The following is a 12559-nucleotide window of genomic DNA, read 5'->3' on the forward strand; positions in this document are numbered from 1 at the left end:
GGAGAAGTTGTGGAGGGCAGTGGTGACTTTGGCAGCGACAGGTAAGCACTTGGTGCTGGGGCCAGCCAGGAGCAGCTCGGCATGAAAGAGCCTGCAGATCTCCAGGACTACATGTCGAGCGAATCTGCGCCTCCGTGTGCACTGCTGCTCGGAGAGGTCCGGGGAGCTTCGCCTCGGTCTGTGGACCATGTGACGAGGGTAGTGCCCTCTGCGATGCGTCTCTCTCTGCGGTAGCCCTCCCTCCTGCTGTGCAGGTGGGCGTGCAACAACACCGTGTTGGGGGGCTCCACGTCTCTGCGGCGGACCGCGTGGACTGCGAGGCTGCTGGGGCTGATCATGCTTTTCGTCCTCCGAGGGTGTCCACGCACCACCCATCTGGCAGGTGTTGGTCTGAGGGGTTGTGCAGGGTAGGTGGGTGGTTCCTCGGACTGGGGCTGCGGTTTCGTGTCGGTCTGTCCTCTGGCTTGGCGGGGGGTGGTGGGGGGCAGGGGTTGCCCTATGTGACGCGGTGGCCTCCTGCGTGGGTGAGGGCTCTCCCCCGTGGAGTGCACCTTGGCAGCTGCCACAGGCTGCTGGCTGCAACACGCCTGGTTGGAGAGAGACTGTTTCCCCCAGTGTGTGAAACAGTCTGCGATGCAGGTGAAATCCCACACTTCCTGTTTTGACAGCTGATTCAGCTCATTAACTGACCTCAACAAGCAAGGTAAGTACTCTCAAGTGGAACCCCGCTGGCTTTAATTGCCTGCGGGATTCCCACCAGCGGGGGCCACGCATGCAGCCCCGCACGTCATCGGGGAACCCGGAAGTGGTCGGGATCGCGGCGCGATCCGGTCACGTGACCTCATATCGGGATTTTCGGGGCCCCCCCCCGCAGGAAACCCGACCCTAAAATCGAGCCCCATATATTTATTTTATCTTTAATGACAAGTATTTCACTTTTTACTTATTCAAAATAATTCAGCCCCAGTCTGTAATTTTTATGCAGTGTTTCTTTTTTAAAGAGCATCACTTAATCAATATGTATTTGTTATTCCAAAGAAAAGATTAAATAACATGACACATTGAAATCTTACATCTATTTTCCTTTTTAAAAATTGCAGATGAGTGTGTTTTAAGGAAATCAATCGTTGTTCTGGACAGTGAGAGGTCAGGCAAACCTGCCTTATTTGCCACCGCCTCAGTTCTGCTCATTATGGGTATTGGTATCGGTATATTCCTTCTGCTGAAGACCCGTTCAAAAGCAAAGCCCACTAACAGAGCAGGATATGAGAAACTGCCCAATCAAGCCAAACCCACCCCAGCTTATAATGCAAGCAGGGAGAGTGTTAGTTTTCGAGAAAATCAAGCAATTGACTACAAAGATCGTCAGGAAGAAATACATGATGAAGATGATGATGACGATGATGATATTGTCTACATGGGCCAGGATGGCACTGTTTACCGTAAATTTAAGTATGGACTTTTGGATGATGATGAAGATGATGAACTAGAGTACGATGATGAAAGCTACTCCTTCAGATAAAAATGTGAAATTAGCATTAATTTACGTGGTTTTTCAGTACTTTTTAATTAAATTCTGTACTTACTCCATGCACTTGATGTACCTCCGTTAAAGATACTGAAAAGCCAGGTCTGCTAGTGATCAGTGTCTCCATTCTTTTTCACACTGTGTACTGGGGAGTGTGTTATTGAAGTTTGTGAGCCCTATCTTGAAAAAATAAATTCCCTACAATTTTCACCTAATCACATTTCTGATAATGAGTGTTGTGCATCCCTACATGGTAACCCTAACAATTAAAGAACAATAAACATGGGATTGGATTTCATACATTAAGAGGAATAACCACTCCAATTATATTGCTTTCAGTAGTGTGATTTGAATAATTATAATTGAAAGTTTTTTAAAATCTGTGTTTAAGTTCCTTTTATAGGTTGCAAAACTCCTGTTATATTGTTAGGACTCTGTATCAATAGGTACAAACTGTTCCTGTGTTACTACCATGAATTGGTGCACAGGGGTTTCCTAACATGGCCTAAGAGTTACTAGTTGTCTAAATTACTGCTAAGGTTCCTAAAAAACTAGAATGTTCTTCAATAGCTTTTTTTTCAAATGCATCATCAGCCACTCAGATTTTCAATTTCTAAGTAACTGTACAGATCCTAGTAAAATATAACTGGTTATATTGCAGTAGAACTTCAATTATCTGGACACATTGGAATAGGAAGTTGTCCATAACTCTGAAATGGCTGTAATTCTAAGGTTTCAACAACAACTTGCATTTATATAGTATCAGTAAGATTTGTATGAAAAAATAGATTTTTTTTGTAAAGCAATATTCTTTCAGGTGCAGTAACTGTCAAAACTTATGAAAAGCACATCATAGTTCGCTAGCAAACACTAAACATGCTATACTTTACTATAAAAGTTTATGCAGAGTTGAAAGACATGGTCCTCATGACATAACATGATATTTGTCACACTGAAGTGTTGGTAACTCTGAAATTGTATTATTCACACTCCCTTTTAATTATTGACTACCCTCTCATTATGCTTTAAATTATGTATAAAAAGTCTTTTGTTTATTCTCTTAGGCATATGCTGAACATATAAATGCATACCAAAATGTTCTTCAGAAGAAAGATAGGCTCAGATCATAGTCCAATTTATTTTTTTGACATTTCTTGCTCAATCGCCTCAGTCAAGAGCTGTGTTGTCACATTTTAACCTTACCCTAGTTATTAGATTAGAACTACACACAACTAGCTCAGGAAATGCTATAGCAAATATTTTAAAGTGTTAAAATGCTCTTACTCATCACCTGATCAAGTTCCAAACATTATTTAACTAACATAAATAAAACAATAAAAAGCCCCTGTCAGCAACTTGATCTCACATAACTGTCAAAATAGTCTTTATGAAATTGGCTGAGTTTTCCAGGAAGAGTATACTTACGTGTACCAGCACTTTAGCCCTTAGAGAATTGGTGATATGATTTGTTGTTCTCTTTGTATGGAGTTCTTGTTGTTCAGAAAGATTAGGGTTAATTGTAGATTTTTTTTTGCTGTAAGATAAAACATTTTTGAGATGACAAGCTAGGTTTAAAAGTAGAATGTTTAGTTTCAGTTAAGAATGACAATTTGGTACAGCTACACTGAGCCATGAGTGCAAAAACTATATTAGACTGGGATCTGCTGTTTTGTTTTTTGAGTTACAGAAGCTTTATTATATTGATGTTTCATTTCTAGCTTATATTATGTCAAAAGCACAAAAAGGGGGTCATTTGTTGTTAAGATTCTGTATCCATATTCATAAACCACCTAAAATATTGTTTATGGTATCCCCATAACTAAAGTGGTTGACTGCTTCATTTTTAACCAATAGGTAGCAAGAATTCAAGATTCCCAAAGCTGGACTCTGGTAGCTGAAAATAAGAAAATATTATTGGTAGTAATGCACACATGGCTTTGCAATCCTTCAGCTGCAGGGAAATGTGTGGTGTCAAGTAACTTGCAGGGGTAGACAATGAAAGAAACTGTCACTGATAGTGGGAGATAGTATCTGTTTTGCCAGGGATCAATTAATGGTAGAATTCAGGTTCTTTTGTCTTTTTTTAGGGTGGCAGCACTGTTACCTTAGTAAAAGAGCAGGGAGAGGCAGGAGGCGAAAGCAGTGGCTATCTAAACTGACATTTTGGAATTAGCAAAAACAGTGATAACTTACATTATAATATTTAAAGTCAGGTGTGACATTACAATCTATATTATGCAGTGCCCATCAATCAAGCTCCTAACAGACATTAATGTCTATTGAGAAAGACCTTGCCTTCTAGGCACAGTTTCCAATATAGATGCTGAACAAGCACTTCATGTTTGGGATGTACTATAAGGACACAACAATAACAGTATAGAAATATCAATTGTGGCAATTTGATCAACATTATAATTCAGTACAGCATAGATTCCATTAAGGAACATCTGCAGTGCAAATGCTGCAAATTGTTTTTCACAATTTGTTTCCGGGAAAGATTAGCTTATATTCTTAAATTTACCAAAGAAGATAGAAATATAAAATACTGCTTTTATAAAGAGATTGTTTGATTCTATAACTGGGAACTGATTCAGTTAGCAGAATACTGTAATCCAGGATGCTGTGTGTGAAGCAAGACAACTGAAGTTTATAAAGAGGACACCTACTACATAAAAATTAAACACAGAAGAGGATATTAACAGGTTACATTATCATTTGAAAAGATACCATAACTATTTTATCTTATTTAGTTTTGTATTGAGCTGAATTATGTACATATCTAGGGCCTGACTCTCTCAAATTGATGAATAATTAAGGCTATGCTGATTAATAAATTAGTTGTTTAGCACAGTGCTCTAAGCACACTTCATTTGATCATAAGGAACTTGTTCAACAGAAGGCAGTTTATTATGATTAAAATGAATGTTAAGCTTTCAATTTAATGGCCAGTCCACTGGTGTTTATAAATTGATAGAGTAATGTCATTTGGCCATACGGAAAGATGCCAATACTTTACTATGTAAGTCTTTGAACAGAAATATAACTCTACCAGTTTAGAAAAGTTTAATATGACCCAATAAAGTTATAATTAATTATTTGATTTCATTATTCATTGGTATACTCTTAACAATAATTTGGGTATTGTATATGTACAGTAAACTTTCATGAACACCAAACATAATTTTTAAATTTTTATCTCAGTCCCAAAGATCAATATACTTATTTACTGCCTCAGCAGCTGATGAACAACAGTAATACTCACATTTTTCAAAATAATACTTGGAACTTTTTGTGCATTAATGTAATTTTAACTTGATATTTAGGTGTTTTTGCTGTTGATTAAATCAGTAGATTACAGATTTCTGCCACTCATTGATAAATTCAGCTACTCCACACCTACCCATAGAGATAGGGTTGAATGATTTGTGATGAATCATTGAACGTTCTGATTTGATTGCTGTAACTTATTGATGTGATGATGACAATTTTATGTACTTGGTGGAGACTGAATAAAATGTGATTTGTACAAAATGACTGGAAATCTTGATCATGTAAAAGACATTCAATGTGTTTTATTCCCCAAATGTAGTTTTATCCTAATCAAAGGCAAATGCTTCAAGTGAACCTTCTTTAAACAGGAAGGACGAGTTGTTCAAATTATAACATCAAGCAAGTTCTGCCTTTTTTTTAAAGACAGGATGAGTGAATCATGACTGCTTTTCACTAGTTATCCCAATTCTAAACAGCATTTTTTTTATTGTCATCTCCTGCAATTACATTGATATACGTGTGAATAAATGCTAGTTTTCAGTTGTATCCTTTTAAACACATAAATAAGAGCAATCAGGGGATGTAACATGCTAGTGCCTCACTGCTATGCTACAAAAGTGCTTCATTCTGTTGACTTGGGTTCCTGTTCACAAGATTCTCTACACCTGTTTTTTAGGCGCTACGCGGCCTCCTAAGGTCTCAAAATGGCATCCAGAATGCGCGCACACGCTTCTTGCGCAACGTGCGCCGGACACAATCTTGGTAAAGGCATTTGCGCACGCACAGATAACGAACGCAAGTACCATGTAAAGTGAGGAGACTATGCGTTAGATCAGTGTGCAACGATGATTTAAAGGGACAGATACAGTTTTGGAACTCAACGCTCCAGCCAACACGTTGTCTTAACCACGCACAGCTGAACAGGTCATAGATGGCCTGGAGGACCCTCCACCAGCACTATTTAAAGGGACCATGCAGGATTTACAGGTTAGTTACTGGATTATTGCTTCTGGCTGCTGATGCATTTGTACCTGTTTTTGGAGGTCTCCTATACTTGAAATTAGAGGCAGGACTCGCAGGAATGAAGTTAGGAAACACTTCTACACGCAAATGGCAGTTGATGCTAGCTCAATTGTTAATTTTAAATCTGGGATTGATAGATTTTTGTTAACCAAAGGCATTAAGGGATATTAATATTAATTAGGGATACTAATATGAATAAGGGATATTAATATTAATAAGGGATAAAAATATTAAGGTGCCATATAAAAGATTACTGCATAAGATAAGAGCTCATGGTGTTGGGGTAATATACTGGCATGGATAGAGGATTGGATAACTAACAGAAAACAAAGAGTCGGGATAAAAGGGTCATTTTCAAAATGGCAATCTGTAACTAGTGGGGTGCCGCAGGGATCATTGCTGGAGCCTTAAATATTTACAATATATATCAGTGACTTGGATGAAGGAACAAAGTGTCTTGAGGCCAAATTTGTTGATCATACAAAGATAGGTGGAAAAGCAAGTTGCGATGAGGACATAAAGTGTCTGCAAAGGGATATTGACAGGTTAAGCAAATGGGCAAAAATTTGGCAGATGGAATATAATGTCGGAAAATGTGAAGTCATCCACTTTGGGAGGAAAAATAAAAAAGCAAAATATTATTTGAATGGAGAAATACTACAAAATGCTGCAGTACAGAGGGATCTGGGTGTCCTCGTACATGAAACACAAAAAGTCAACATACAGATGCAGCAGGTAATCCGGAAGGCAAACAGAATATTGGCCTTTATTTCTAGGGGGATGGAGTATAAAAGCAGGGAAGTTATGCTACAACTGTACAGGGTGAGACCACACCTGGAGTACTGCGTACAGTTCTGGTGCCCTTATTTAAGGACGGACATACTTGCATTGGAGGCAGTTCAGAGAAGGTTCACTAGGTTGATTCCAGGTATGGAAGGGTTGCCTTATGAGGAAAGATTGAACAGGTTGGGTCTATACTCATTGGAGTTTAGAAGAATGAGAGGAGATCTTATTGAAACATATAAGATTCTGAGGGGACTCGATAGGGTAGATGCTGAGAGGATGTTACCCCTCATGGGAGAATCTAAAACAAGGGGGCAATTAGGGATGGGCAATAAATGCCGGCCTTGCCAGCGACGCCCACATCCAGTGAACGAATAAAAAAAAAGGGGTCGCCTGTTTAAGACGGAAATGAGGAGGAATTTCTTCTCCCAGAGGGTCATGAATCTTTGGAATTCTTTACCCCAAAAAGCTGTGGAGGCTGAGTCATTGAATACATTGAAGGCTGAGTTAGACAAATTTTTATTCAGCAAAGGAGTCGAGATAAAAATCAGATCAGCCATGATCTCATTAAATGGTGGAGTAGGCCTACGCCTGCTCCTATCTCCTATGGTCTTATATGGGGCTAAGGCAGGTATATGGAGTTAGGTCACGGATCAACCATGATCTCATTGAATGGAGGAACAGGGTTGAGGGGCTAAATGCCCCTGCCACTTGCTGCCTCCTGTTATGCACCACCTTCTCCTGCAAGAAAGCGGGACGTGTGTCGGTAAGTGTCCTGCAAGACGTTTGGGTGATGTGCCTGTCATGATTGAATAGCTACCAGTGTGCGTGACCTGTGAGTTGTGGGTGTGCAGCTTGCAACAGTGGTAATGTGTGAAGGTGAGAGGCAGCATCTGATTGGAAGAGTTGAATACTGATTTGAAGAGTTTGTTGGTATGTGAGTGATGGGGTGGGGGGCGTGGTGCAGTTGGTAGGAGATGCCACTTGACAGTTGACCGTACTCACCTTGACCCAGTGAGAAGCCATTCAACAGCACAGCCAGGCCTGGCTGCTCACCGGAATCAGGTAAATGACCAGGCAGCACGAATTTCATGTGCTGTCTGCATTGCAACAACCAGAAGCAGATTAATCGTGCACCACGACCCCCGCGCCTGGATTCTCGTGTTATCGAACTTAACCCCCAACAAGCTCCCAATCTTATTGTAGAGTGGAGGAAAGGTGCTTCTGCTGAAGGAGAAGAATGGAGAATTTTCTCTTGTGCATACAGGTTAAGAGCAACATCACCAGAGGCCTCAGATGAGGTCACCTGCAGGAATCTGTGTACAGCCCAATAAAATGCTCTTTAGTCATGTTTTTTTCCCCATTTTTAACAAAGTTAGAGATATTACGCACAGAGCAGAATGTCTATAAGCAGTAGACAGAAATATCAAAAATCCAAATACTTTTAACCCCAGCTCATTTAATCATTCAGCAGTTCAAACTGATCAGAAGTGGATCAATTTAAATATTGATTAAAGCTCTCTTTACACAAAACATCAATCTAAAATTGAAAGCTCATTCACGATGCATTCCTACCCAAGGCTAGCTAACAGATACAGCACAGGAGGAATATTAGACACACTGCATTCCTGCCTGAGATTAACTAGCAGCCACAACACAGGAGAGAAAATAAATGCAATGCAGATCAGCATTTGAACACAGATCAGACCATTTCAAATTCTACATTTCAAAACTACTGACACTTATTTCCAAAGTTGAGAGGTTTGGTGTAAATTGTATAACAATGGCCAGGAATTTCCTGGAAGCTGCTCCTGCTCCACCGCCACACATTAGAACATAAAAGAGGTGGCTGCAGACATAGTGGATGCACTGGTTGTGAACTTCCAGAATTCCCTAGATTCTAGAACGGTCCCAGTGGATTGGACGGTAGCAAATGTAACACCGCTATTCAAGAAAGGAGGGAGAGAGAAAACAGGGAACTGCAGGCCAGTTAGTCTGACATCAGTCATTGGGAAAATGCTGGAATCCATTAATAAGGAAGTGGTAATAGGGCACTTAGAAAATCATAATATGATTAGGCAGAGTCAACATGGTTTTACGAGTGGGAAATAGTGTTTGACAAATCTATTAGAGATTTTTGAGGCTGTAACTAGCAGGGTAGCTAAAGGGGAACCAGTGGATGTAATATATTTGGATTTTCAAAAGGCATTCGGTAAGGTGCCACACAAAAGATTGTTACACAAGATAAGGGCTCATGGGATTGGGGGGCAATATATTAGCATAGATAGAGGATTGGTTAACGGACAGATAACAGAGAGTAGGGATAAACTGACCATAACTAGTGGGGTGCCGCAAGGATCGGTGCTTGGGCCTCAGCTATTTACAATCTATATTAATGACTGAGATGAAGGGACCGAGTGTAGTGTATCCAAGTTTGCTGTCGATACAGCTAGATGGGAAAGTAAGCTGTGAGGAGGACACAAAGAGTCTGCAAACGGATATAGGCAAGTTAAGTGAGTGGGCAAGAAGGCGGCAGATGGAGTATAATGTGGGGAAATGTGAGGTTATTCACTTTGGTTGGAAGAATAGTAAAACAGAATAATTTTTAAATAGTTAGAAACTATTAACTGTTGGTGTTGAGAGAGATTTGGGTGTCCACGTCTACGAAACACAGAAAGTTAGCATGCAGGTTACAGCAAGCAATTAGGAAGGCAAATGGTATGTTGGTTTTTATTGCAAGGGGGTTGGAGAACAAGAGTAAGGAAGTTTTGTTACAATTGTACAGGGCTTTGGTGAGACCTTACCTGGAGTACTGTGCAGAGTTTTGGTCTCCTTACCTAAGGAAGGATATACTTGCCTTAGAGGCGGCACAACGAAAGTTGTCCTATGAGGAGAGATCGAGAAGAATGGGCTTATATTCTCTGGAGTTTAGAAGAATGAGAGGTGATCCCATTGAAATGTATAAAATTCTTAGAGTTTGACAGGGTAGATGCAGAGAGGCTGTTTCCCCTGGCTGGAGAGTCTAGAACTAGGGGGCATAGGCTCAGGATAAGGGGTGGGCAATTTAGGACTGAGATGAAGAGGAATTTCTTCACTCAGAGGGTGGTGAATCTTTGGAATTCTCTCCCTAGAGGGTTGTGAATGCTCAGCCGTTGAGTATATTCAAAACTGAGTTCGATAAATTTTTGGACACTAAGGGAATCAAGGGATATGGGGATAGGGCAGGAAAGTGGAGTGAGGGAGAAGACCAGTCATGAAGAAGAGCAGGCTCGAGGGGCCGAATGGCTTACTCCAGCTCCTATTTCTTATGAACATAAGAAATGTAGGCCATCGGGTCCAGGGGATTTGTTGGCTTTTAGTCCCATTAATTTCTCCAGTACTTTTTCTTTACTAATCTTAATTACTTTAAGTTCCTCACTCTCATTAGCCCCTTGGTTCCCCACCATTTCCTGTATTTTTTGTGTGTCTTCTACTGTCAAGAGAGATACAAAAGATTTGTTTAACATCTCTGCCATTTCCTTATTCCCCATTATAATTTCTCTTGTCTCTGCCTCCAAGGGACCCACATTTACTTTCACTAAGGTTTTCCTTTTTACATACTCGTAGAAGCTCTTACAATCTGTTTTTATATTTCTTGCTAGTTTACTCTCACATTCTATTTTCTCTCTCCTTATCAAATTCTTGGTCATCTATTGCTGATTTCTAAAACCCACCCAATCCTCAGGCTTATTACTCTTTTTGGCAACATTGTAAGCCTCTTCTTTTAATCTAATACTATCCTTAACTTCTCTAGTTAGCCACGGTTGGATCACTTTCCCCATGGAGTTTTTATTCCTCAAGGGAATGTATATTCATTGAGAATTATGAATTATTTCTTTTAATGTTCACCATTGCTTATCTACCATCATATCTTTTAATCAAATTTCCCAATCTAACTTAGCCAACTCACCCCTCATACCATGGCTTTGTTTAAATTCAAGGCCCTAGTTTTGGACTTAGCTACATCACTCTCAAACTCAATATGAAATTCTATCATATTATAATCACTCTGCCCCAGAGGATCCTTAACTATAAGATTGCTAATTAACCCTGTCTCATTACACAATACTAGATCTAAAATAGCCTGTTCTCTAGTTGGCTCCTCAACATATTGGTCTAGAAAACTGTCTCAAATGCGTTCCGTGAACTCGTCCTCCAAACTACTTTTGCCAATTTGGTTTGCCCAGTTTATATGAAGACTAAAGTCCCCCATGATTATTACATTACCCTTGTTACATATGCTCCTCTAATTTCCTGATTTATACAGTGTCCAACACTATGACTACTGTTAGGGGGCCTATAAACTACTCCCATCAATGTTTTCTGCCCCTTGTTATTTCTTAGCTCCACCCATACTGATTCTACATCTTGATTTTCTGAGCTAAGATCCTTTCTCATTACTGCCTTTATCTCATCCTGTATTATAAGGGCTACAACCACCACCACCCCTGCCCCATCTTTTCCATTTTGCCTACCTTTTCTAAATGTCAAGAGCCCTGGAATATTTAGTTCCCAACCTTGGTCATGAGGCAACTACGTCTCAGTAATGGCTACTAAATCAAAGCCATTTATCTCTATTTGTGCTATTAATTCAACTATCTTTTTACAAATGCTTCATGCAGATATAGCGCCTTTAATTTTAACTTTTTACTAATTTTCCTAGATATGACCTTAGTCACTAATGCCCTATTACCTTTGTTAACTCTCTGTCCCTTCCTGACACACTCTGCTTGTTTTTACCCAAATCACTACTCTGCTCTACAGCCTTGACTTTTCTCTTTAGACTTATAACTTTACCTTTACCTGAACCCTCCTCCCCTTATTAGTTTAAAGCCTCATCTATTGCCCTAGTTATTCGATTAGCCAGGACACTGGTCCCAGCGCGGTTTAAATGGTTTATGCGCACTTACGGTGAAGCTACAGCGGTGTAGCGGGAATAATTCCGAGGAAATTCCTGGTCAATAGCTCCATTTTCCATAAGAACAATTACACTTTTAAAAATAAATTTTCCCTCCTCTCCTGAAGGCGTTGTGTGTTGGGTAAAATTCCCTTGCCACCAGCAACTCTCCAGCATTTCATTCAAATGACCATTCTTCACGTGATCCCACATCATGAGTGCCAACAGGCTATTCAGCTCGGAGAGACTTCTCAGACTTGCCTACTCCTGTCCTCACCCAATGCCCACACAAATGCACTTTCTACCAGAGATCATTAGATAGCAATTGGAAGTGGTAGCTCTGGCTGATTTTTTTTTTAAACTGCTTCCCTGGCAGAGACACTGAGTGCTTGTACCATTATACCAGTTGAGATGAGTAATTAGTCTTCTAAAATATGCTGCTTTGTCCATTTTGGTATTTGACAGCGAATGGATGATGTTTGGTACACTAAGCATTAATAACCAATTGAAGAATGGCCTCGACCTACGTACAATTAATGCTCTGACTAAAGTACACAAGTGAGTTAAATGAATAAAGCAAAGAGGTACACCAAAATTATGTACTTAAATCAGGCATACATTAAACCTGGGGCTGCCTATAATATAATTATCTAGAAAAAAAGAAATGTTGCCGATTGCTACTTCAGCAAAGCTTATTCCAGTAAGTGAATAGTAATTCTGGAAACAAAAAAAATACATGAAATCAGATCTATATACCATAGTTAAATCTTACTAGTTTAGATATGTATATTATTAAATGATACAAAAAAAGTGTTGGGGGGGGGGGGGGGGGGGGGAAAAGAGTATATTTTTTTCTGAGTCTTACCCCTTACTTTAGAAAACAGTTAACTGAAATTTCTTTCTTTTTTAAAACCATTAATTTTATTGTCAACAATTAGAACATCAATCAGAGTCTCTGGACTGATAGGCTACTCTGGATAAAATCGATTAGAAGGAAGATCTGAGAGACATCATTGCAA

The 12559-nt window shown here is 39.8% G+C and overlaps 1 protein-coding gene across 1 annotated transcript in view; it reads left to right on the forward strand.

Moving 5' to 3' along the window:
* The window catches only part of pcsk5b (proprotein convertase subtilisin/kexin type 5b), a 348074-nt gene extending 343015 nt beyond the window's left edge, over positions 1-5059 (forward strand). Inside the window, exon 37 of the mRNA XM_067983096.1 lies at positions 1101-5059. Within this exon, the coding sequence (XP_067839197.1) occupies positions 1101-1522 (422 nt within the window). The 3' untranslated portion in view covers positions 1523-5059. The remainder of the gene's footprint in view (positions 1-1100) is intronic.
* The last annotated feature ends 7500 nt before the right edge of the window (positions 5060-12559 follow it).

This window comes from Heptranchias perlo, chromosome 4 (assembly GCF_035084215.1).
Source record: "Heptranchias perlo isolate sHepPer1 chromosome 4, sHepPer1.hap1, whole genome shotgun sequence".
In the NCBI taxonomy this organism is placed as follows: domain Eukaryota; kingdom Metazoa; phylum Chordata; class Chondrichthyes; order Hexanchiformes; family Hexanchidae; genus Heptranchias; species Heptranchias perlo.